Raw genomic sequence first — 27,102 nt, 5'->3', positions numbered from 1 at the left:
GCCAAGCAGAGAACCGGATGCAGGACTCGATCCCAGGACCCTAAGATCATGACCCGAGCTGAAGGCAGAGGCTTAACCCACAGATCCACCCAGGCACCCCTTATTTTCTTTTGATAAAACCTTTCTGTCCCACCCCATTCCTGCTTATACAGCGTTCCATTTTGTATAGGTCTGTTTGCTAGATGGGATCCTGCACAAATCGTAAATCGCTGAATAAAGTCAATTAGGTCTTTAAATTACTCAACTGAATTTCGCTTCTTAACATAAGAAATGGACAATCCTAAAGAACTTCTGACTCAAAAAGAAATATTGCATTAACATTCCCTGATTTGTGTGTGTGTGTGTGTGTGATGGAATTCTCACTAAAGAAAATTTAAGGATACATTGAGGAAAAATTGTTTTGCTTCACTAATGTTAGTAACAAGAAAAGTACACATATGTTTGAAAAATTTGAATGCTAGCAGTAAAGAAGGACATGCTTAGAAGCACCAGTACATACCAATACAGAAACTAGTTCTTATCCATAAGCTTTTAGGTTATCAGATTTGCTAAAGAAAATAAATTCCAGGCAGCAAATAGAACTGAACCAAAATAGGGGCTGTGTGAGACCAGCGAGAGGAGGAGGTAGGAATGGGACAAAATAATGGACGACGAAAATTTACCAGATGCTGTTATTGGCTAAATTTTGTCTTTCAAAACCCATATGTTGAATCTCTAATGCCTACTGCCTCAGAATGTGACTGTATTTGGAGATGGTGCCATCCCACTGGTGAGTCAGTTGAAATGAAGACTTTAGGTTGGGCCCTAACCCATCTGATCGATGTCCTTATAAGAGAAAATTAGGACAGAACAGAGACCTTAGGTACATGAATCATGCAGAAGCAAGACCCTGTGAAGAGGCAGCAAGAGGGAAACCAGCTATAAGCCAAGGAGAGAGGTCTCGGAATAAATAAAACCTGTGGACACCTTAATCTTAGACTTCTGTTCTCCAGAACTGAGAAAATAACATTTCCACTGTTCAGTATGCCCAGCCCTGGTAAACTAATATAAATGTTTTTTTGTGGTTTAAATACTTATTATTTTATAATAATAGATCTACACCACCAAAACTTATTTAACCTTTCTGGGAGGAAGTTGTCTTTTGCATGGCTTATTACATGCATCATTATTCCTAGCCTATAAACTGTTCCATGATAGTGGGTTAATCATGATCGCCCCCCATTCCCCTCTAAATCACACAATTATGATGATGCTGTGATCCAAATCTAAATCAGTTTTGTCTTTTCATGGTGTCTGCAATCTTTAGCTCTTCTTGAAATTTTATTTTTATTTTTCATTTTTTAGTTTTTGCAACATTACCTCTTTATCAGATTATTGGGGATTGTTACTATATATATATCCACATGCTCGTGCCTAGAATTCTTTTTTTTTTTTTTAAGATTTTATTTATTTACCTGACAGACAGAGATCACAAGTAGGCAGAGAGAGAGGGGGAAGCAGGCTCCCCGCTGAGCAGAGAGCCCGATGTGGGGCTCGATCCCAGGACCCTGAAATCATGACCTGAGCCAAAGGCAGAGGCTTTAACCCACTGAGCCACCCAGGCGCCCCTCGTGCCTAGAATTCTTATTGCCTAGCTCAGAATGAAGTGTGGAGTTGGTATTTTTTCCAGACTCCCAGGTGATAACTGACATAACTTGTTTATCATTTGAGAAATAGCATGAATCATTATGCCTAGCACAATATGCCTGAACACAGAAAATGCTGTTGAACGAGATCTTTTCAGGGAAAGTAGAGTCATGTGAGGTTTAAAATGGAAGGATCTTAAAAAGCCTTTAGTTTTTATAAAGACACTATATTTTGAAGCTTGGGGATTTATTGAAAATATCAGAAAGCAAACCATGATTCACAGAGAATAAAGTACAATTATTAACTTCAGTTTTTAAGGTGGGTAAAAATATGACCATATGAGTCCCAATTTTACTTTGAATATAGATAGGCAAGACACTAAAACCCCAAGACTCAGTTTCCTTATCTTTAATGATTGCAAGATACTGTCTTGTTTTCCTCAGAGTTTTATGTGCATTAAATGACATAATGTATTTGAAAGTACTCTGTGAAATATAATAAGAAATTTAAGACAATTATAAAATTCATTAAACAATAGAAACTGTTATTATTCTTTTGTTTGCAGCCAGTGTTGCTTATTTTGAGCATATTTCCTTGCAGTTGGAAATGGAGAACTGTTTAAAAGCTTTGGGCCAGTTGTGCAGAAATTAAACTGGGCAGTGTCTGTGGATAAAGGTTTGTGCCATGTCATATGAGATATTGTGTTAGATGGACCAATGATACCTAAAGACTTAAAATGTGAAAGCGTAATCCACAGATCCTTGGTAGTGATGATCAGAGTGATCACTGACAGCAGCTTTAATGTAACACTGTAAAATGTTTTGTTGATATGGAAGATAGTAATTTTCCAGTTTAGTTATAAACTATTGCATTGTTCACAGCTACTTTAATGAGTTCAAAGCTAAATTAAATGTAGACAAAATGTTAGTAAGTCACAGACATTTTATGGCAGGCAAATAAATTATTTTTTAATACAATTTAAGGCATATTTTTCAAACCTAATGATTAATAAATGGTTATAGACTTTTTTAAACAAAAACCTTCAATCCCTTACTCAGGCTTGCAACAGCCAGAGAAAAAATGTAATTCCACTCCTTTGGTATTTTCTCTAAATGGCCATTTTTAACTTTCAACCTCGTCTTTACAAGTTTTCAATGTTAGAACACACAGTGATATCAATACATTACCAGTTAATGACTTTAACACATTTCTCCATCTAGTGGGGTTTGTTGTTCTTTCTTTTTTGGTACATGGTACATATTTATTTCAAGATGAGTTATGAAAGAACATGAATTTGTTATGCAGAATCGGCAAGCTTCAAGCTTCAATTTATTTGGTTCCTCTTTGTCTTTCTCTGAGTGTCATCTTTTTTTTTTTTAATGCTCTAAGTATTTATCTTTTTTTTTTTAATTTTTACAGCAGTATAGTTAACATACAGAGTTATATTAATCTCAGGTGTACAGTCATCTTCATCTTTTTTACTACACTATTTTGTTTTACTCTGTTTCAGAAATCTCCGGGGGCCCATAGAAATGAGGGTGTTTCAAGGTTGAGAATGGGGACATACAATATTGTTGAGGGTTGTGATAAAAGAACAACCAAGTTGTTCAGACTGCATATGTGGTCAGGTTCACAAATTGCTATTTAATTTAATGTAAAGAGAGCTGAAGACCTATATTTTGGTCCTAACTTTGTTAGGATATGCTAAGTTACCCTGAGTAATTATATGCTGTGTTTATTTTTACTTGTTTTTTTTTTGTTGTTGTTATAAAATAGTATGTGGTAAATAGTTAAGATCACATGCAGTACATTTTAAGAAGTCTTTTCCTAACCAGTTAAACTTGGTTACAATAGATGGAAGGAAAATATTTTAAAAATGAGTATACTTTCCTTGACTCTAATCTATTGCATGGCAGAATTTCTTCTCCTACGTGGTAGAATTTGAAAACTGCTATACTAACAACTGTGAATCTGTCCATTGGGGCATTTTGGAAGGAGGGGCCACAGAAGGAGGTGAGTTTGACTAGGACATTTTCCTTAAACAATGTTTGTCTTGCCTTAATCTGAAATTTACTTAATATAAATTTATAGTTAGTGATGATTTAGTTGTAACGTGAAGTTTGACCTCTTTCGAGCAATACATACATAGAGATACATACATTAGCTAAGTGCTTCTAGGCTAATTTCTTCCATTTCTCATTTTAAGATCCTTAGATTTCTTCTCATGGATGGATTTTTCTACATGCAGAATAACAGAATGACTTTTCTCACATATTTATTTACTGCAACACATGAGAAATAACATTTTTTTTCCTGTCAGAGAACAGTTTCTTATCCACATTCCCATCTATTAGTATTAGTATTAGAATATTCTATTAGTATTAGAATCTGTTAGTATTAGAATATTAGTGATATTCCATTAGGAATATCACTAATATCTGCAATTTTCTGATTCCTGGTTTGCTTACAATATAATTTTTGGCTGTGTATCTCCCCCCCACACCCCGCCCGGGTTATAGGAAAGTGTTTGAAATGGTCAGTGTTATTTAGGCTTCTACCTAGAACTTTTCTTACACTGGCAAAGCCTGTTTCTGGAGGTGGTTACGATAAGGCCTACCAGATAGTACATACAAAATTAGGCTTATCAGTCAAATTCTCAAATTCTATTACTCTTCAACACTTGTGTTCATATACTTGAATTCATATATCCTATTCAGTGCTACACCTTTTAAAAAAATTGCATTAATCCACTGGGATTACAAATTATAGTAATGTGGGGTGCTATCCTGAAAAGGGTACAGGTAATATGATGATAGGACCAGAGTGAGTTGAGCCCAGGTCCAGTGGCTTTAGACAATTTAGATAATTTCTGAGCCTTAGTATAACAGTGATCAATTTTTTTTTCTTTTGTTTAAAGGAAAATATAGTTCCATTAAAAATGTTCTAATTTGAGGGCTCCTGGGTGGCTTAGTTCTGTGTCTGCCTTCATTTTAGATCATGATCCCAAGGTCCTGGGATTGAGTCCCCCATCAGGCTCCCTGCTCAGCAGGGAGCCTACTTCTGCCTCTCCCTCTGCTGCTTCCACTGCTTGTGCTGTCTCTCTCTTTGTCAAATAAATACATCTTTTAAAAAAGTAATTTTAAAAAGTTCTACTTTTAACAGTGGGTGGGTCTTTCAGTTAGTTCAGAATAAAAGGATGTGTATATGTAGACATTTGTTTTATGTGTGTGCGCCTGATTTCTTTCCACACATAATCATGTGTATTTGTGTATTGGCGTATAATATGTGTGTCCTTGTATGTGTAAGTTCTTTCTTGTCCTGCTTCTGCAGAAATATAATTCTTTCGGCAACCCCCCCCCAAATAAAAAATCTAACCCTGGCATACTTTTCTGGATTATAAAACTTGTGCTTTGAAATTAGGTCTTTTTTTTTAAGTCATTGTTTTTCCAGTAGGTTTTCTTTATATTCAAAATCTACTGAAAACAAGTAACTTAATTCTTTTCCTTGATCAGAATTTGGATCTCTGAATTTGAGAGGCTATTTTGCTTTAATAAATGGGATTTTTTTGGGGGGGTATCTTTTTTTTTTTTATCCTTCCCCTACTTTTCTACTCAATCTCTCCCTTTCTCTCCTATTTTTTTAATAGAATAGGCTTCCCCTTATTAGGGTCAGTTTCTGTCTATTAAAGGTATTTTTCCTTGTTTTAAAAGGAATTCCATTGGATTTTGTTCTTTGATTTCCCTTGAATAAAGGCCCAAGAATATATCCTTAGTATGATATAAATACTGCATTACAATTATCATTAGAGCAAAGAAGAAAAAGCAGAATTTAGTTCATTAAATCAAGTTATTTCTATTGTTGTAGGAAGCCAAAAAATGAAAAGCTTATCAGAACGCAGGTTGAGGCACTGAACAGCATGGATATTAATGAGCCAGCTATAAACTCAAAAATGGACTGTTAGTATTATCCACACAAAATTAACCTCAGGATAAACATCTTAGCACATGAAAATATTGGAAGAAAACCAACATAAAAGGGCCTCGGGGATATCTCACAGAAATTGTGCAGTAAATGGGAGCAAGTTCCAATCTCCTAATCAACTCTGCTGTCAGTCTTACTACATTAATTCTTACCGTTGGCCAGTTTCCATTTGGGATAATTTCTAACAGAGCAGCTGAGGAGGTAGAAAGAGAAGGGAGTTTGGTGATATTTACTTTCAGTTGCTGGGGATGGCTTGTATCTTCACTGAAGTAGACCAGCATTTGATCCACTTCTTTGGACCTCTTTAGAGATGGTCACAGTCAAAAGAAAGTTTAGCACATTGCATAAACAGATCAAGAACAGAAGAACTGACCTTATTCTTGATGTGTGTGAACTGTTACGTAAATCTCCTATACAGCAGGTCTGCTTTAGATATTATAATACAAAATATTCTACATGTTGCCTTAACAGATATAGGAATTTTCCAGATGAAAACAGAACAAAGCATGTATATCTTTAAAAAAGCAGCAGTTGACAAACTCCTGAACAGTGTCCTATTTCTTCATTTTCTAACAGAGAATACAGTTCAGCATGGGGCTGTTGTGAATGTTAACATTGAGGCCAGCAATACATGGGTTATATATCAGGGATTACAGTGGATTCCTAACAGAGGAATAGATGGATGATAATTACATATAAACTGAATGTGCATGTTACCCACAGTAGGGTGTCCATCACTTTCAGTTAAATGCAGTGGTTATATTGGTGGTTATATGTTACTTTTTTTTTTCTTCTAACTATAAAGTCTGGATTCTGGAAGTCAGTTTATCAACTGAAAATGTGCTTTTATAAGCTCAGGTGATACTAATCTTAGTTTACTTTTATGTGTCAGTTAAATAGAAATAATAATAATAACTATAGTGCTAACTATGGACAATTATTAGAAGAATCACTTTACAGTTTAGTAAACTGAGACACAGGTAAAGCAACTAACCGTAAACCATAGATGAATAATCCAAATCTTTGAAAGAACACAATTTAATTAAAGTAGACCTTAGAAACATATTGATTTACTGTCTTTGACATATAAATACATTCTTAAAAAGTACTTATAATTCTTAACTGGAATAAAGAATTTAAGATTTTGAAAGTCTTATTTATTTATTTTTACCAAGTTCTAAGTCTGGGCCTTTTCCTGAATTAATACCATATCTTTTGAATGCTTTAATCCCTAGGATTTTTTAGGGAAAAGTAGTGAAAGTCCAAAAATGTACATTTTGGCTAAGTTTTCACCTCTTGGTAGATGTCTAACAAGTGACACTCTACCAACCACTTACATTTACATTTTCTATAAATTTAGAATTTGTTTTTCCTGTGGTACCTTCTCAAGATACCAACTTTTGACTGTGTACATTTTAAGTAGTACTAAGAAATTAATACTGACTTTTACGATGCATTATCTATACATTGTGAAAGAAGAAGGTCGAGTTTGTTCGAGAAAAATATGAAACACAATGATCCCCTTCTCCCCTTCCATTACCTAGATTAAATGCCACTGTTTTTTCTTAATCATTTCATCTGCATTACAGTGTGGGTGAATTTCTCATCTGCTTAAATGTGAAAGATTAAAAAAATGAGAAAAATCAGATACTTAAAATTCAAACTTTGATAGATTCCTGCCTCATGTTGAGCTCTTTTATCCATTTGAAGTTTATTGTGTGGTGTAAGAACGGTCCAGCTTCATTCTTCTATACATACCTGTCCAATTTTCCCAGCACCAGTTATCAAAGAGACTGTCTTTTTTCCACTGGATATTTTTTCTTACTTTGTTGAAGATTGTTTTTCCATAGAGTTGCGGGTCCATAGCTTGACTCTCTGCTCTGTTCCACTGATCTATGTGTCTGTTTTTTTGCCAGTACCATGCTGTCTTGGTGATCACAGCTTTGTAGTAAAGCTTGAAATCAAGCAACATGATGTCCCCAGTTTTGTTTTTCTTTTTCGGCATTTCCTTAGTAATTTGGGGTCTTTTCTGGTGCCATACAAATTTTAGGATTGTCTGTTCCAGCACTTTGAAAAATGCCAGTGGTGGGGCAGAGGGGTGCCTGAGTGGCTCAATGGGTTAAAGCCTCTGCCCTCGGCTCAGGTTTTGGTCCCAGGGTCCTGGGATTGGGACCTGCATTGGGCTCTCTGCTCTGCAGGAAGCCTGCTTCCTCCTCTCTCTCTGCCTGCCTGTCTGCCTACTTGTGATCTCTCTCTCTGTCAAATAAATAAATAAAATCTTTTTAAAAAATGCCAGTGAGATTTTGATCGGGATGGCATTGAAAGTATAGATTGGTCTGAGCAGTATAGACATTTTAATAATGTTTAGTCTTCCAATCCATGAGCATGGATTGCTTTTCCATCTTTTTGTGTCTTCTTCAATTTCTTTCATGAATGTTCTGTAGTTCTCGAGTACAGATCCTTTACCTCTTTGGTTAAGTTTATTCCAAGGTATCTTATGGTTCTTGGTGCTATAGTAAATGGAACTGATTCTCTAATTTCCCTGTACTTTCTGTATTTTTATTGTTACTGTATAAGAAAGCAACTGATTTCTGTACATTGATTTTGTATCCTGCCATATTACTGAATTGCTGTATGAGTTCTGGTAGTTTGGGTGTGTAGTCTTTTGGGTTTTCCATATAAAGTATCATGTCATCTGTGAGGAGAGAGAGTTTGATTTCTTCTTTGTCAATTTGAATACCTTTTATTTCTTTTTGTTGTGTGATTGATGTTGTTAGGACTTCTAGTACTATGTTGAACAGCAGTGGTGAGAGTGGGCATCCTTGTCGTGTACCTGATCTCAAAGGGAAGGCTGTCAGCTTTTCCCCATTGAGGATGATATTTGCTGTGGGGTTTTCATAGATAGTTTTTATGAAATTGGGGAGTGTTCCCTCTGTCCCTATACTTTGAAAGTGTTTTACTCAGGAAAGAATGCTTTATCTTGTCAAATGCTTTTTCTTCATCAATTGAAAGGACCATGTGGTTCTTCTCTCTTCTCTTATTGATTTGTTTTGTCACACTGATTGATTTGTGAATATTGAACCACACTTGCATCCCAGGGGTAAATCCCACCTAGCCATGGTGGATAACCTTTTTAATGTACGGTTGGATCCTGTTAGCTAGGATCTTGTTGAGAATCTTGGAATCCATATTCATCAGGGATATGGTCTGAAATTCTCCTTTTTGATGGGGTCTTTGCCTGATTTGGGGATCAGAGTAATGCTGGCTTCATAGAAAGAGTCTGGGAGTTTTCCTTCTGTTTCTGTTTTTTGAAACAGTTTCAGGAGAATGGGTATTATTTCTTCTTTCAGTGTTTGGTAGAATTCCCCAGGAAATCTTTCAGGTCCTGGGCTCTTGTATTTCAGGACGTTTTTGATCACTGCTTCAATCTCTACTCTTCTTTTGAAGAGTACTTGGGCTGCTTCCATAATTTGCCTATTGCACACAATGCAGCAGTAAACAGGGGTGTGTACACCCTTTCAGATTATCATTTTGTATTCTTTGGGTAAATACCCAGTAGTGTGATTACTGGATCAGAGAGTTCTCTTTTTAGTTTTTTGAGGAGCCTCCGTACTGCTTTCCAGAGTGGCTTTACCAGTTTGCATCCCATGAACAGTGCACAAGGATTCCATTCTCTCTCTATCTTTGCCAACACTTGTTTCTTATGTTGTTGATTTTAACCACTCTGACAGGTGTGAAATGTCTTCTTATTGAGGTTTTGATATACACTTCCCTGATGATGAGTGATGTTGAGCATCTTTTCATGTGTCCGTTAGCCATCTGCATGTCTTCTTTGAAGAAATGTCTATTCATGTCTTCTGCCCAGTTTTTAATTGGGTTGTTTTGGAGTGTTGAGTTGTATCAGTTCTATATATATTTTGGACACTGTATCAGATATGTCATATGCAAATATGTTCTCCCATTCCATAGGTTTTTCATTTTGTCGATTGTTTCCTTCATAGTGCAGAAGTTTTTTTATCTTTACTTAGTCCCAATAGTTCATTTTTGCAGGAGATGTAACTAGAAAGATGTTGCTATGGCCTATGTAAGAGAAATTACTGCCTGTGCTCTATTTTAGGATTTTCATGGTTTCAGATCTCACATTTAGATCTTTAATCCACTTTGAATTTATTTTTGTATCTGGTATAAGAAAGTGGTCCAGTTTCATTCTTTTGCATGTAGCTGTCCAGTTTTCTCAACACCATTTGTTGAAGAGATTGTCTTGCCACCTTTGTTGAAGATTAATTGACCATATAGCTGTGGGTTTATTCCTGGGTTTTCCGTTCTGTTTGTGCCAATACAATACTCATTTTATTACTACAGATTTGTAGTATAATTTGAGGTCTGGAATTGTGATGTCTCCAGCTTTGTTTTGCTTTTGCAGGATTGTTTTGCCTATTCAGGGTCCTTTATGATTCCATACAAATTTTAGGATTATTCTAGTTCTGTGAAAAATGCTTTTAGTATTTTGATATGGGTTTCATTAAATCTGTAGATTGCTTTGGGTAGTATGGACATTTTAACAGTATTTGTTCTTCCAATCCATAAGCATGAAATATCTTATGAAATATCTTTGTGTTGACTTCAATTTCTTTTTATCAATGTTTTATACTTTTCAGAGTATAGTCTTTTACCTCCTTGATTAAGTTTCTGCCTAGGTATTTTATTATTTTTGGTGCAATTATAAATAGGACTGCTTTCTTAATTTCTGTTGCTTCATTATTACTGCATAGAAATGCAGTGGATTTCTGTACATTGATTTTGTGTCCTGCAGCATTACTGAATTCATTTTTCAGTTCTAGGAGCTTTTGGTAGAGTCTTGAGTTCTTTATACCATCATACCATATCATTGTGAATAGTGAAAGTTTCCCTTCTTTACCAAATTGGGTGATTTTCTTTTTTTTCAAATTGGATGATTTCATTAGCTCTTCTTACCTGATTGCTGTGGCTAGGATTTCCAGTACTATGTTGAATAAAATCAGTGAGAGTGGACAACCTTGTCTTGTTCTTGATATTAGAGGGAAAGCTCTCAGTTTTTCGCCATTGAATATAATTTTAGCTGTGGGTTTTTCATGGATGGCCTTTATGATGTTATTTTCCCTCTAAACCTACATTTCTGATGGATGTTATACTTTGCCAGATAGATTTTTCTGCATCAGTTGAAGTGATCATATAGTTTTTATCCTTGCTCTTGATCCAATGTATCATACTGACTGATTTGCCAATGTTGAACCACCCTTGCATCCTGGGAATAAATCTCACTTGATTTTGATGAATGAGTTTTTTAATGTATTGTTGGATTCAATTTGCTGATTTTTGTTGAGGATTTTTGTGTCTTTACTCATCAGAATATTGGCCTATAATATTCTTTTTCTCTATCTTATTAATTAATTAATTTTAAGTATCTTTATCTCATTTTAGTATCAGGGTAATGCAGGCCTCATAGAATGAATTTGGAAGTTTTCTTTCCTCTTCTATTTGGAATAGTTTAAGAGGTATTAACTTTTAATAAATTTATTAAATTAAATTTAATATTTTTAATTTTAATAATCAAAAATTTCTTTTTAAATCAGTCAAATTAAATTTAAATAAATTAAATATTAACTTTTGATATTTAGTAGAATTCAACTGTGAAGCCATCTGTCTTGAGTTTTTGCTTGTGGAGACTTTTTTGATTACTGATTTGGTTTCATTGCTGGTAGTTGGTCTGTCTAAATTTCTATTTCTTCCTTCTTCTTTTAGTAGATTACATGTTTCTAGGAATTTATCCATTTCTTCTAGGTTGTCAGATTTGCTAGCAATATAACTTTTCATAATATTTTCTTAAAATCCTTTTTATTTCTGTGGTATCATTTATCATTTCTCCTCTTTCTGGTTTTATTTAAGTCTCTTTTTTTGTGAGTCTGGCTAAATGTTTATCAGTTTTGTTGATCTTTTCAAGGAATCAACTCCTGGTTTGATTGATTTGTACTATTTAAGTTGTCATGTATTTCTGCTTTAACCTTATTATTTCCTTCTTTCTACTGGTTTGGTGTTTTGTTACTCTCTTTCTAGCTCCTTTAGGTGTAATGTTGGGTTGCTTATTTGAGATTTTTTTGCTTCTTGAGGCAATTTTGCTACATCCTGTATCCCAAAGATTTTGGATCGTTGTGTTTTCCTTTCCATTTCTCTCCATGTATTATTATTATCTTTTATTTCCTCTTTGATTTCTTGTTTGATCCATTCATTGTTTAGTAGCATGTTATTTAGTATCTTGGTAAATTTGTTTTTTCCAGAATTTTTCTTGTGATTGATGTCTCATTTCATAACATTCTGCTCAGAAAAGATGCCAGGTATGACTTTAGTCTTTTTAAATTTGTTGAGATTTATTTTGTGGTCTGAGATGTGATCTATTTTTGGAATGTTCCATGTACACTTGAAAAGAAGGTATATTCTACTAATTTGGGGTGAAATGTCTTGAACAGATTTTTTTAGGTCTATCTGGTCCAAAATGTTCTTAAAACTGTTATCTTATTGATTGTATGATCTGTCCATTGATGTAATAAGTGGGGTATTAAAGTCCCCTACTGTTATTGTATTACTATTGATTATTTCTGTTATGTTTGTTATTAACTGCTTTATGTATTTGTTTGCTCCTAGGGTGGGTGAATAAATATTTACAATTGCTATATCTTCTGGTTGGATTGTCCCCTGAATGATTATATAGTGCTCTTCTCTGTCTCATAACAGTCTTTGTTTTAAGGTATATTGACCAATATAAGTATTGCCATCACAGCTTTCTTTTCACACCCATTTGCATGATAGATTCTTCTTCATCTTTTCACTTTCAACCTGCATGTGTCTTTAGGTCTGAAATGAGTCTACTGTGTGCAGCATATGAGTCTTATTTTTTCATCCATTTTATTACCCTGTGTCTTTTAATTGGAATGTTTAGTCCATTTTCATTCAATGTAATTCCTGATAAGTCAGTACTTACTGTCATTTTGTTACTTGTTTTGTGGTCATTTATGTAGTTCTTCTCTGTTACTTTCTTCTCTTGTTCTCTTCTCTCAAGATAAGTTGGATTTCTTTAGTGATGTACTTGATTACTTTCTCTTTATTTTTTTGCATATCACTGATTTTTTTATTTATGGTTACCATTTAGTTTGTATATAATGTCTTCTATATATAGCAGTATATATTAAGTTTGAACTCATTCTTAACAGCTTCCCACTTTTTAGGTATATGGTGTCATACTTCATATCCTTTTATTTTGTCAGTTCCTTGACTTTTATAAATATACTTATTTTTACTACTTTTGTGCTTCCTGCTTTCCTTACCATAGCTTATGATCTTTCCTTTCCACTCAGAGTCCCCTATAACATTTCTTGCAGGGCTCATTTAGAGGTCATGAATTCCTTTAACTTTTGTGTGTCTAGAAAACTCTTTATCTCACCTTCTATTCTAAAGGATGGCCTTGTTGGATAGCATATTCTTGGCTGCAATATTTTGAATATGCATGCCACTCCCTCTGGTATGCAGGGTTTCTACTAAAAAATCATCTGGTAACCTTATGTGGTTTCCTTTGAATGTAACGATTTTCTTCTGCTGCTTTTAAAATTCTCTGTCATTACTTTTCCCACCTTAATTACTGTGTATCTTGGTGTGGACCTCCTTGGGTAGATTTTATGTGTCCGAGGGGTGACTCTCTGTGCCTAGGTCATCTGGATTTGTTTTCTTGTCCAGATTTCAGAGATTTACAACTATTATTTCTTCAAATAAATTTTCTGCCTCCTTTTCTTTTCTCTTCTTCTGTGACCCAATAAAGCAAATGACTAAATTCTCTAAGTCTGATTTAAAAATATATATATATATAAAATATACATGTTATATAACATAATCTGCTTATATATTAATTATATAGAAGACTATATTTGTATTATATATAATTATATATCATATATGACATATATAGATTATATATAATCTGCTTATATATTGTATAATATAATCCCCATCTGCTCAGCTTATTTTCTATTATTCTGTCCGCCAGGTCACTGGTCCAGTCTTCTGCTTCATCTCTTCTACTATTTATTACATCTAGTATATTTTTTAATTCATTTATTGTGCTTCTTACCTCTAATCAGTTCTTTTTTTAATCTCAATAAGCATCAGAGATGTCTTCTACTCTTTCTTTATGTCTGCTGAGTATCTTTATGATTATTACTTTAAATTCTTAACAGGCATATTACTTACCTCCATTTTGCTTTGGTCTCTTGCTGTGATTTTGTCTTTTTCTTTTATTTGGGACATATTCCTCTGTCTCCTTATTTGTCTTACTTTCTGTAAGGCTTCTTTGTGTTAGAAGAGACAGCCACATCTGGACTTGCAACTAATGCATTATGAAGAAGAGGCTCTTTAGTTTCCTGCTAGGTAGTGTCCTGCTAGGTAGAATCTGCTCCTTCAGGGGTGTCTTCTATGTGTGATATATCTACTGTGCTGCTGTGGCAGAGCTGCTTTTTCTTTCAGTCCAGTAATCTGCAGTAGCTTTCTTGGCCTATTGTGGGCAGTGTTTACTCCCTGTGGTGTCTGGGGGCCAGCCTGGAAATGCCCTGGGCTTGACTTGAATCAGAACATGCATTTACCAGAGATGTAGTGGCACCAAACTTCAGGGCACTTTCCCTGGCTCTCCCCTGAGAAGCTTTCATTGCTGGGTGGGGCCTGGAGTCAGGTCAGTTGTCTGCCTCCAGCCTACTGTTGGTTCTCTGAGTGATGTGTGTGTGTGGGGGTGAGGGGGAGGGTTTAATTATTTTTTTAAATTTTTTCAATTTATTTATTTTCAGAAAAACAGTATTCATTATTTTTTCACCACACCCAGTGCTCCATGCAATCTGTGTGCTCTATAATACCCACCACCTGGTACTCCAACCTCCCACACCCCCGATGTTTATAGTAGCAATGGCCACGGTCGCCAAACTATGGAAAGAACCAAGATACCCTTCAACGGATGAGTGGATAAGGAAGATGTGGTCCATATACACTATGGAGTATTTTTTTTTTTTTTTTTACACTGTGGAGTATTATGCCTCCATCAGAAAGGAAGAATACCCAACTTTTTTAACAACATGGATGGGACTGGAAGAGATTATGCTGAGTGAAATAAGTCAAGCAGAGAGAGTCAATTATCATATGGTTTCACTTATTTGTGTGTTTACTTTTACTTTCTTAGGGGCATGCATCACTTTGAAGTGGTGCTTGCTACTCTAGGGCCTGCTTCCACACTGCCAGGGCTTCAGCATCCTGTTTGGGGTCTGGACAAGAGTATATTGGAGAGGGTGGATCCATTGATTCACAGCTTAGGGAAGGCAATCTATAAGTTCTTACAAAATAAAAATCATCCAGCATAAAGCTCGTATCAGATGCCACAACAAGTTAGTTAGTTTCTCTGACTCAGGGCTATAGTGAGAATCTGTAATTCCCATCTACTTTTCACCCCAGACTGTGACATTACTCTGGAGCCAATGGACAGGTGAATGATTGCCTACCTATCCATCCGCATGAGTGAGGTAATGCTTCATGGAAGAATGCCTAATAGGGTTCCTTTCTCTGAGAACCACCACCCCCAAGGGAATAAAAAGGCCTCTTTTCCCAAAGGGAGATATGACTGAGACAGAATATAGGGTTTAAGAATGGTTTTTTTGTCTCATTTTGTCTCCTAAAATATTTTCCTCAATAAATCACACATATACTTTAAATAGGAATTGAAGAAAAGTAGGTGAAAGAGAAGGGACAAAAGAAGGAATTATAAGAGCAAATAAGAACTTCCTCAGGAAGTCACCAAGAACTTTAAGGGCCTTCTGGTTATTTAGGGACAAAGGAGAATGGTCTGGGCATGAGAAACTAGATGAGGTTTAGGATAGATAATGGAATGTGGGGAAATATTAAGTATAATGTTTTCTGTATTTAGCTGCTTATAATTATGTGACAAACTATTTCTATTTATTAAGGAATCTATAATCTATATAAAATAATGAACTATAATCAAAATAATTAAAACAATCAGGTGCCTGGCACTTTACATGTTGTATTTCATTTAATCTAAAAAGCAGCCTTAAAACATAGTCTGTATTTTAATGCTTGTTTTGTATTTGGAGAAATTGAGCCCTAAATGAGGTTAAGCAGCTTGCTCAAGGACACAGCTAATTAATGACAAAACTGGAATTTAAAGCCAGGAACTTTGATTTCATAGACTGAACAATTAATCTCTATATTCTCTATATTCAAACAACAAGTAATTCTGTTTTCATTTCCCTTTCCTAATAGGGTTCTGATATAATTTTAGACAACTTTAAGCACTGTCTTAGCAATATATGCTGGCTAGGTTCTTAATGAGGAAAATAACCAATAACTCTCAGGAATAAAATGCTGCATCAGTATCAAGTTAGTCAACCATTAGATGCGAGGGGTCTCTGTGCCCAGTACTATTTCAGAATATGATCTCACAGAAAGTAGGAATGAATTCGATTCTAAGTTGGAAAAGGGCTTTCTGAGCATGGGAGGTACTTCCTGCTGGCCATGAACCCAAGAAGGAGAACTGGCAGGAGTGATATAAATATAACTAGTGGTTTCACCAGTGGCAATCAGTGTTTTCTCACTGTTGCATAAACTGGTAAAGAGCATAGGGCCTATGACAACATAGATGCTCCTTAAGGACATTATCCTAAATGAAATAAGCCAGTCACCAAAGGTCAAATACTGCATGATTCCAGTCTCAAAGGCATCTAAAATAATCAAATTCCTAGAAGCCAAGAGTAGAGTGGTATTGCCAGGGGAGGGGAATTGGGGAGTTGATATTCAGTGGGTATAAAATTTTAGTCATGCAAGATAAGTAAGTTCTATAGACCTGCTATGCAGCATTGTACCTATAGTTAGCAACACTTTATTGTGCATTTAAGATTTGTCAAGAGAGTAGATCTCATACTAAGTATTCTTACAATTAAAAAAAAAAGGCTCTTAAGAATCCAGCATGACTATGATACTAGAAATACATTGCAAAGAAAGAAAGAAACCAATACTATATATGAAAACAAAACAAAAAATAAAAGCATAGGACTTGAGTAATTGCTGAACAGATATGCCAAACCACATGTGTCATTATTCCCAGTAGTAACACTGAGTTGGACTTCGGAGATAAGAATTACAAATTACACAACCCTCCATATTGTTTTGTGGTGGTGTCTTTGACGAGTTCATACCACTGACTGCTGCACAGTTAACTACACATGTAGGAATTTTTTTATTGTTTTTTTTTAATCAGAATGCTGTCATGTGAGGCATAAGAAAAATTATAAAGCCTTTAGATTCCTTCATTTCAAAAACAAATAGAATACTTACATTATTAACAGAAGAGCATACTGGTTTCGGTCCGTAAAATCTTTGGGAAAGGACAACTGTAAAGGAAGTTCTTTTAAAGAAAGAGCAAAATATTAAATATGGAGAGTCATTTACACATAAAACTATAAGAAGCAGAGAATGTTGTTCTTAAATAACATAGCATGCACAAAACTTTACCATAGTCGTCAATATGAAGCATTTTAATTTCTGACTTTACTATCTTCTTCTTCAGGATAGCTTCCTTCAGCATGGAATTGCTTTCCAATATAAAATATTCTATAAATCAAAAAAGTTAATTTAAATAACTAACTACTATGTATTGGTCAGGAATCAGTACAACAGAACAAATAATCTGGTGATTATCATTTGGCAAGCAAGCACTGTGTTAGGCACTGATTAAACTCTCATAATTTCTCTCCTGGCTGGATTACAACAACAGTTTTCTAACTGAGCTTTTTATTCCAGTGAAATGTTTTCTTTTGCCCTATACCTGGAATTAGCATTTACATTTTCAAAATGCAAATCTTATCAAGTTGCTACTCTGCTTAAGAATATTTAAAAGAATACAAACCTATCTAGCACCCCTTAAGATGACATTACCACAGTAGGATTCTAATACAAAATTATGAGGCATGTAGAAAAATCAGGAAAATATTACCCCCAGGATGAGTATAAAAATGTAAATAATAGAAGTAATGCAAATAATATATTCTCTTTTTTAATGATATTGCCAGTCGATTATAATTACATCCCATATATTTAAAAAATAGGTATGAGGATATTAAGCGGATACATGAATGATTTTTTTTTAAAAAGATAGGTTAAAATACTAAAAATTTAAAACTGCAAAATCTGATATTCATAAAAACAATCTAAGATGAAAAATACTAGATTGGATTAATAGTATATTAGGTACTATAAAAGAAATTATTAATGAATTTGAGAATATGGCAGTAGACAATATTAAAATTAAAATGAGTTGACAAAACATGAAAAGAGCATCAGTAACTTGCTGAAATTTTGATAGACTAAATCTGTAAATTTTTAGGGGAGATTTGACATACTAAAAATAGTGAGCCCTCTAATCCATAAATATGTATATCATTGAGTCTTTAATTTCTTTCAATCTTGGAAGAAAGCAATCAGTCTTTCAACATCAAGATATTAAGTGTGGTATCAGTTGTTGTATTTTTGTAAATTCTGTTAATCTAAGAAATTCCCTTTCTATTCTTGCTGTTATTTATTGTTGTTTTTACTGTTTTTCAATTTTATCAACTACTGTCTTCTAAATTCTCAGAGTTAATAGTAAAATAGAGTGATTTGCTTTGATTGATTGTTGAAAGTTATAACAGTCATGGATTTTTCACGTAAGCCCATGTATTCATAATATTCTTTTATAAATTGGTGGATTTTACTTGCTAGTATTTAGTTAGTGAACTTTGTATCTATATCCATTAAGGAAAAAATTAAACATTTTATTTTTTTAAGTAATCACTGTACCCAACATGGGGCTCAAACTCAAAACCCCAAGATCAAGAGTCTACACTCTACCAACTGAACCAAACAGGCATATACCACTCCCTTTATTTTTGTCCCTGTAATGTTTGTTTATTATTTATTAACATATAATGTTTCTTTATTTTAAGGGTACAGGCCTGTGAATCATCAGTCTTAGACAATCCATAGCACTCACCATAGCATATACCCTCCCCAATGTCCATTATCCAGCCACCTTATCCCTCCCCCACCCCCAGCAGCCCTCAGTTTGTTTCCTGAGATTAAGAGTCTCTTACTTGTCTCCCTCCCTGGTTCAATCTGGTTTCATTTTTCCTTCCCTTACCCCCATGAACCCCCACCCTGCCTCTCGAAATCCTTATATCAGAAAGATCATATGATAATTGTCTTTCTCTGATTGACTTATTTCACTTAGCATAATACTCTCTAGTTCCATCCATGTCATTGCAAATGGCAAGATTTTGGGGGTTTTGATGGCTGTATAAAATTCCATTGTATTTATATACCACTTTTTCTTTATCCATTCATCTCTCTCTCTCTTTTTTTTTAATCCATTCATCTCTTAATGGACATCTAGGTTCTTTCCATAGTTTGGCTATGTGGACCTTGCTGCTATAAACATTTGGGTGCACATACCCTTTTGGATCACTACATTTGTATCTTTAGGGTAAATAGCCAGTAGGACGATTGCTTGGTTATAGGGTTGCTCTATTTTCAACTTTTTGAGGAACCTCCATGCTGTTTTCCAGAGTGGCTATACCAGCTTGCAATTCCCACCAACAATGTAGGAGGGTTCCTCTTTCTCCACATCCTCGCCAACACCTGGCATTTCCTGATTGGTTAATTATAGCCATTCTGACTGGTGTGAGGTGGTATCTCACTGTGGTTTTTATTTGTATTTCCCTCATGTGGCATGATGTTGAACTTTTTCTCATGTGTCTGTTGGCCATTTGAATGTCTTTGCAGAAATGTCTGTTCATGTCTTCTGCCCATTTCTTGATTGGATTATTTGTTCTTTGGGTGTTGAGTTTGATAAATTCTTTACAGATTTTGGATACTAGCCCTTTATTTGATCTGTCATTTGCAAGTATATTTTCCCATTCTGTCAGTTGTCTTTTGGTTTTGTTAACTGTTTCCTTTGCTATGCAAAAGCTTTTTATCTTGATGAAGTCCCACTAGTTCATTTTTGCCCTTGCTTCCCTTGCCTTTGGTGATATTTCCAGGAAGAAGTTCTGTGGCTGATGTTAAAGAGGTTGCTACCTGTGTTCTCCTCAAGGATTTTGATGGAGTCCGTCTCACATTGAGATCTTTCATCCATTTTGAGTCTATTTTTGTATGTGGTGTAAGGAAATGGTCCAGTTTCATTCTTCTGCATGTGACTGTCCAATTTTTCCAACACCATTTGTTGAAGAGACTGTCTTTTTTCCATTGGACATTCTTTCTTACTTTGTCAAAGATTAGTTGACCATAGAGTTGAGGGTCCATTTCTGGGCTTTCTATACTGTTCCATTGGTCTATTTGTCTTTTGTTGTGCCAATACCATACTGTTTTGATGATTACAGCTCTGTAATAGAGCTTGAAGTTTGGAATTGTGATGCCGCCAACTTTTTTTTCTTTTTCAACATTCCTCTGTCTATTCGGCGTCTTTTCTGGTTCCATATACATTTTTGGTTTATTTGTTCCATTTCTTTGAAAAAAAGTTAATGGTATTTTGATAGGGATTGCATTAAACATGTAAATTGTGGGGCGCCTGGCTGGCTCAGTATTTAAGCATCTGCCTTTGGCTCAGGTCATGGCAGGCTTCCTGCCAACAGACATGTTGTTTTGTTAACTATTTATTTTGTTAACTGTTAAACAGCCATGGTTTTGTTAACTGTTTCCTTTGCTATGCCAAAGATATTGGTCTGTAGTTCTCCTTTTTGATGGGGTCTTTGTCTGGTTTGGGGATCAAAGTAACGCTGGCCTTATAAAATGAGTTTGGGAGTTTTCTTTCCCTTTCTATTTTTTGGAACAGTTTTAGGAGAATAGGTATTAATTCCTATTTAAATGTTTGGTAGATTTCCCCTGAGAAGCCATCTGGCCCTTGGCTCTTGTTTGTTGGGAGATTTTTTTTTTTTTTTTAAGATTTTATTTATTTATTTGACAGAGAGAGAGAGAGAGAGATCACAAGTAGGCAGAGAGGCAGGCAGAGAGAGGGGGAATCAGGCTCACTGCTGAGCAGAGAGCCCGATGCGGGGCTCGATCCCAGGACCCTGAGATCATGACCTGAGCCGAAGGCAGAGGCTTAACACACTGAGCCACCCAGGAGCCTCTGTTGGGAGATTTTTGATGACTGCTTCAATCTCCTTACTGGTTATGGGTCTGTTCAGGTTTTCTGTTTCTGTTTCAGTTTTAGTAGTTAATAGTCTCTAGGAATGCATCCATTTCTTCTATATTCTCAAATTTGCTGGTATATAGTTACTCGTAATATGTTCTTATAATTTGTATTTCTTTGGTGTTGGCTGTCATCTCTCCTCTTCCATTCATGATTTTATTAATTTGGGTCCTTTCTCTTTTCTTTTTGAGAAGTCTGGCCAGAGGTTTATCAATCTTCTTAATTCTTTCAAAGAACCAGCTCCTAGTTTTGTTGATCTGTTCTACTGTTCTTTTGGTTTCTATTTCATTGATTTCTGCTCTGATCTTTATTATTTCTCTTTTCCGGCTGGATGTAGACTTTATTTGCTGTTCTTTCTCTAGCTCCTTTAGGTATAGGGTTAGGTTGTGTATTTGAGACCTTTCTTGTTTCTTGAGAAAGGCTTATATTGCTATATACTTCCTCTCCAGCCACTGTTGCTATATCCCAAAGATTCTGAAGAGTCATGTTTTTGTTTTTGTTTTTTCCATGAATTTTTAAAATTCTTCTTTAATTTCCTGGTTGACACATTCGTTCTTCAGTAGGGTGCTCTTTAGCCTGTATGCATTTGAGTTCTTTCCAGCTTTCCTCTTGTTGAGTTCTACTTTCAAAGCATTGTGGTCTGAAGATATGCAGGGAATTATCTCAGTCTTTTGGTACCCGTTGAGACCTGTTTTGTGACCCAGAATGTGATCTATTCTGGAGAATGTTATATGTGTACTAGGGAAGAATATGTATTCTGTTGGTTTGGGATAGAATGTTCTGAATATATCTGTGATGTCCCTCTAGTCCAGTGTGTCATTCAAGGCCTTTATTTCCTGTTGATCTTTTGCTTAGAAGATCTGTCCATTTCAGTGAGGGGGGTGTTAAAGCCCCCTACTATTATTGTATTATTATTAATGTATTTCTTTTATTTTATTATTAATTGGTTTATATAAATGGCTGATCCTATGTTAGGGGCATAAATATTTAAAAGTGCTAGATCTTCTTGTTGCATAGACCCTTTAAGTATGGTATAATGTCCTTCTTCCTCTCATATTATAGTCTTTGACTTAAAATCTAATTTATCTGATATAAGGATTGCCACCCCAGCTTTCTTTTGATGTCCATTAGCATAATAAATTGTTTTCCACCTCCTCACTTTAAATCTTGAGGTGTCTTTGGGTCTAAAATTAGTTTCTCACAGACAACATATTGATGGGTCTTATTTTTTATTCCATTCTGATATTCTGTGTCTTTTGATTGGGGCATTTATCCTATTTACATTCAGGTTAACAATTGAAAGGTATGGATTTAGTTCCATTGTATTGGTATAACTGTTACTGTATATTGTCTTCGTTCCTTTCTGGTCTGTTACTTTTAGGTTCTCTATTTGTTTAGAGGATCCCTTTCAATATTTCCTGCAGGGCTGGTTTGGTATTTGCAAATTCTTTTAGTTGTTGTTTGTCCTGGAAGGGTTTTTTTGTTTGGTTTTTTTTTTTTAATCTCTCCTTCTATATTCATTGACAGCCTAGGTAGATATAGTATTGTTGGCTGCGTATGTTTCTCGTTTAGTGCTCTGAATATATCATGCCATCCGTTTTTGGCCTTCCAGGTCTTCTGCCAGTCTGTTATTTCTGCCATTGTATGTTATGTATCTCTTGTCTCCAACCTGCTTTCAGGAATTTTTCTTTGTCACTGAGACTTGTAAGTTTTAATAGAGGATGGGGTGTTGACCTATTTTTACTGATTTTTATTTTGAGGGGGGGGTTCTCTGTGCCTCCTGGATTTTGATTCTTGTTCCCTTCCCGAATTAAGGAAATTCTCTGCTATAATTTATTGGAGTATACCTTCTGACCCCCCTTTCTTCTTCTTCTGGATCCCAATTATTCTAATATTGTCTCATCTTATGGTATCACTTATTTCTTGAATTCTCTCCTCGTGGTCCAGTAGTTTTTTCTTTTTTTCAGCTTTTTTATTTTCCACCATTTGATCTTCCATATCACTAATTCTCCCTTCTGCTTCATTTATCCTAGCAGTAAGAGCCTCCATTTTTTATTACACCTCATTAATAGCTTTTTAAATTTCAACATGGTTAGAGTTTAGTCGTTTTATTTCTCCAGAAAGGGATTTTATTTCTCCAGAAAAGGATTCTCTAGTATCTTCTGTGCTTTTCTTCAGACCCAGCTAGCACCTTGATAATCATTATTCTGAATTCTGGTTCTGACATCTTACTAATTTCTATAATGATTAGCTACTTAGCCATCAGTACTGCCTCTTTTTCTTTTCTTTTCTTTTCTTTCCTTTTTTTTTTTTTTTTTTGAGGTGAGTTTTTCCACCTTGTCATTTTATCTAGATAAGAATAGATGAATGAGATAACAAAATACTAAAAGTGTAGCAATGACCATAGAAAAATGTACACTAACCAAATCAGAAGAGAGCTGAAACCGAGCAGAGGAGAGAGTAGGAAGGAAACACACACACACACACACTCACTCACTTAATTTAGGGTGTGTTTTGGTCTGTTATAAGAAACTGCCTCCTCCCACTTTTTTTTTTAAGAATTTATTTATTTGACAGTGAGAGGAGGAGAGAGAGCACAAATGGGAGGAGCAGCAGAGGGAGAGGGGGAAGCAGGCTCCCTGCTCAGCAGGGATGCGGGACTCGATCCCAGGATCCTGAGATCATGACCTGAGCCGAAGGCAGAGGCTTAACCCACTGAGCCACCCAGGTGCCCCTGCCTCCCCAGATTTTTAAGAAAGAAAAAATAAACACACACCCAAAAATAAGGGTAAACACAATGAGGGGATGGAATATGATTATAAAGATGAAAATTGGAAAAAGATTCTAAAAAAGAAATCGGTAAGATAAGTTGTTTGAAAAAAGAAAGAAAAAACGTGATCAGGGTGGAGACGAGAACAAAGCATATGGCTTTGTTTTAGGGTGTATTTTGATCTGTTGTAAGAAACTGTATCCCCAAATTTTAAAGAAAAACTTATATGTATACAAAAAGTAAGGTTAAATACAATGAAGGGATAGAATATGACTATAACAATGAAAATTTTAAAAGATTTGTAAAAATGTATTGATAAAAGTTTAAAAAGGTTAAAATAGGAAAGAGGAAAATTTAAAAAAAAATTTAAAAACAAAACTTAAAAAATTTAACTGTGAAACACTGAAGAATCATGGGGAAAAGGCTGTGAATCCTATGTGCTGCATTTCCCCTAGCTCTGGAGTTTCATTAAATCTGCAGACTGCTTTGGGTAGTATGGACATTTTAACAATATTTGTTCTTCCAATCCATGAGCATGGAATATCTTTCCATTTCTTTGTGTCTTCTTCAATTTCTTTCATCAGTGTCTTATGGTTTTCAGAGTACAGGTGTTTCACATTCTTGGTTCATTTTATTCTATGACTTTTATTATTTTGGGTGCATTTTTAAGTGGGATTGCTTATTTAATTTCTCTTTGCTGCTTTATTGTAGTGTATAGAAATGGAACAGATTTCTGTATATTGATTTTCTGTCTGCAACCTTAAATTCATTTAACAGTTCTAGTAGTTTTTGGTGGGGTGTTGGGTTTTCTGTATGTAGTATCATGTCATCTGCAAATAGTGAACATTTTACTTCTTCCTTACCAATATGGATGTTTTTCATCTTTTTGTCTGATTGCTGTAGCTAGGATTTGCAGTATTATCTTGAATAAAAGTGGTGGGAATGGACCTCCCTGTCTTGTTTCTGATCTTAGGGAAACTGCTCCCAGTTTTTCATCATTGAGGATAATGTTAGTTTTTCAGATAAGGCTAGTTTTTCATATATGATGTGAGGTTTTCATATAATGCCTTTATTATGTTCAGGTTCCCTTTAAACCTACTTTGTTGAGGGTTTCTATACATTGTACTTTGTCAAATGCTTTTTCTACATCTATTGAAATGATATGGTTTTTATCCTGTATCTTTGTGATGTTTAACATTGATAACTTTGTGATTGTTGAATTACCCATGCATCCTGGCAGTAAAACCCACTTGATCATTTTTTTAATATATTGTTGGATTTGATTGGCTAGTGTTTTGTTGAGGAGTTCTGCATCTATGGTCATCAGCGATGTTGGCCCATAATTCTTTTTTTTTTTTTTTTTTTTTTTTTGTACTGTTTATCTAGTTTTGGTGTCAGGATAATGCTAGCCTCATGAAATGCTCACCTTATGGAATGAAGCTAAGCAGATTTCCTTCCTCCTCTGTGTGTGTGTTTTTTGTTTTTTTGTTTTGTTTTTTGTTTTTTGTGGTTTTTTTTGCTTGTTTTTGTTTGTTTGTTTTGTTTTTGTTTGTTTGGGTTTTAGAATAGTTTGAGAGAAATTTCTTTAAGTGTTCGGTACAATTCACCTGTAAAGCTGTCTGGTTCTGGACTTTTGTTTGGAGTTTTTTGATTAGTGATTCAGTTTCATTGCTGGTTTTTGGTATGTTCAAATTTTCAATTTCTTCCTGATGCAGTTATGGGAGATTATATATTTCTAGGAATTCATGTATTTCCTCTAGGTTGTCCTATTTGGTGGCATGTAATCTTTAATATTCTCTAATCCTTTTTATATTTATGGTTATCAGTTATTTCTCTTTCATTTCTGATTTTAAGTCCTCAATGTATTTATTTGCTTATTGATTTATTGATTTTGATGAGTACTACTATAGCTTTATCAATTTTATCAGTCTTTTCAAAGAACTACCTCCTGGGAAACTCTTTATATCACCTTTTAAGCTTTTTTTTTTTTTTTTTTAATAGGCAGAGAGGCAGGCAGAGAGAGAGAGGAGGAAGCAGGCTCCCTGCTGAGCATGGAGCCTGATGCGGGACTCGATCCCAGGACCCTGAGATCATGACCTGAGCCGAAGGCAGCGGCTTAACCCACTGAGCCACCCAGGCGCCCCATCACCTTTTAATCTTAATGCTAGCCTCCCTGGATAGAGCATTTTTTCTGCAATTTTTTTTTTCCTTTGAACATTTGAGTACATAGTGTCACTCCCCTCTGACCTGCAAAGTTTCTTGCTGAAAAATTAGGTGATAACTTTATGGGGTTTCTCCTGTATAAAACTGTTTTCTTTTCTCTTGTTGCTTTTAATATTCTCTTTATTGCTATTTTTTGCCATTTCAGTTAGTTTGTATCTTGTTGTGGACCTTCTTGGATTTAGTTCAAAGGGGGCGGTTTGTGCCTCTTGATTCTGGATGTCTGTTTCCTTCCCTAGATTTGGGAAGTTTTCATCTGTTCCTTCAGATAAATTTTCTGTACCATTTACTTTCTCTCTATTCCTGGGATACTTAATAATGTGAATGCTGTTACATTTGATGTTAAGTTTGTTCTTGTTTGGTGTAACTTTTTTTTCTCACCTGCTTAATTTTATTGCTTTCAGTTTCTCTGTCCTCTGGGTCAGTGATCCATTCTTCTTTCTATAGTTTACTGTTTATTCCAACTAGTGTATTTTTAATTCCATTTGTTGAGTTCCTATCTGATTGTATTTTTTTTCCTATGTTTTCTCTTTAAGTTTCTTAATGATATCTTCTACTCTTTTCTCAGGTCCAGTAAATATCTTTAAGGTTATTACCTTAAATTCTCTATTGGGTATATTACTTGTGTCTATTTCAGTTAGGTCATTTGTTGTGATTTTGTTCTTTTCAAAGACCTACTTCCTTTTCTAATTTCTCATTTTGTCTAAATCTTTGTGTATGTTTCTATATGCTAGGAAAGTCAGCTATGTCTCCTGCCTTATGAAGGAGGTCCTATACTGCAGTGTCCCCACTTCCCCTGACACCTGAGGGGTGATTCCTGTGTGTGTTGTGCATGCCCGGCTCTTGTTGTTGAGTAGCTTTTTCCTTAAGTCTAGTCATCTGCAATGGCTCTCTTTGCCTGTTGAGGGCAGTGTTTGGGCTCTTTTCTGTTATTGGGCCATTCTCCAGCTGCTTTGGGCTTGAGTTGTGTCTGACCAACCATTTGCCAGAGATAACAGTAGCACCAAACTTCAGGATGCTTACCTGTTTTGTCCCCTGAGAAGCTTTTGTGCATGGGGACTGCAGTCAGACCAGCTCTCTGTCTCTTTCCCACTGCTGGGTCCACAGCTGGAATGGTGTGTGTGGTTATGTTCCCCCATTCCTGTGTCACTAGTTGTGATTCTGGCCCCTGTTGGGGTTGCTTACACATTGCTAGGCTTGCAGC

General features: G+C 35.3%; 1 protein-coding gene across 3 annotated transcripts in view; it reads right to left on the bottom strand.

Moving 5' to 3' along the window:
• DPP10 (dipeptidyl peptidase like 10) overlaps positions 1-27,102 on the bottom strand; it is a 1,389,594-nt gene that overhangs the window by 18,054 nt on the left and 1,344,438 nt on the right. For all 3 annotated transcript variants that reach the window (XM_044242601.1, XM_044242600.1, XM_044242602.1), the window contains exons 18-19: positions 17,197-17,295; positions 17,020-17,089 (exon numbers count right to left, since the gene is read on the bottom strand). In XM_044242601.1, coding sequence (XP_044098536.1) covers positions 17,020-17,089; positions 17,197-17,295 — 169 coding nt within the window. The remainder of the gene's footprint in view (positions 1-17,019; positions 17,090-17,196; positions 17,296-27,102) is intronic.

The sequence above is a fragment of the Neovison vison genome, chromosome 3 (genome assembly GCF_020171115.1).
Source record: "Neovison vison isolate M4711 chromosome 3, ASM_NN_V1, whole genome shotgun sequence".
NCBI lineage: Eukaryota > Metazoa > Chordata > Mammalia > Carnivora > Mustelidae > Neogale > Neogale vison.
This window is presented reverse-complemented; position numbering and strand designations above follow the sequence as displayed.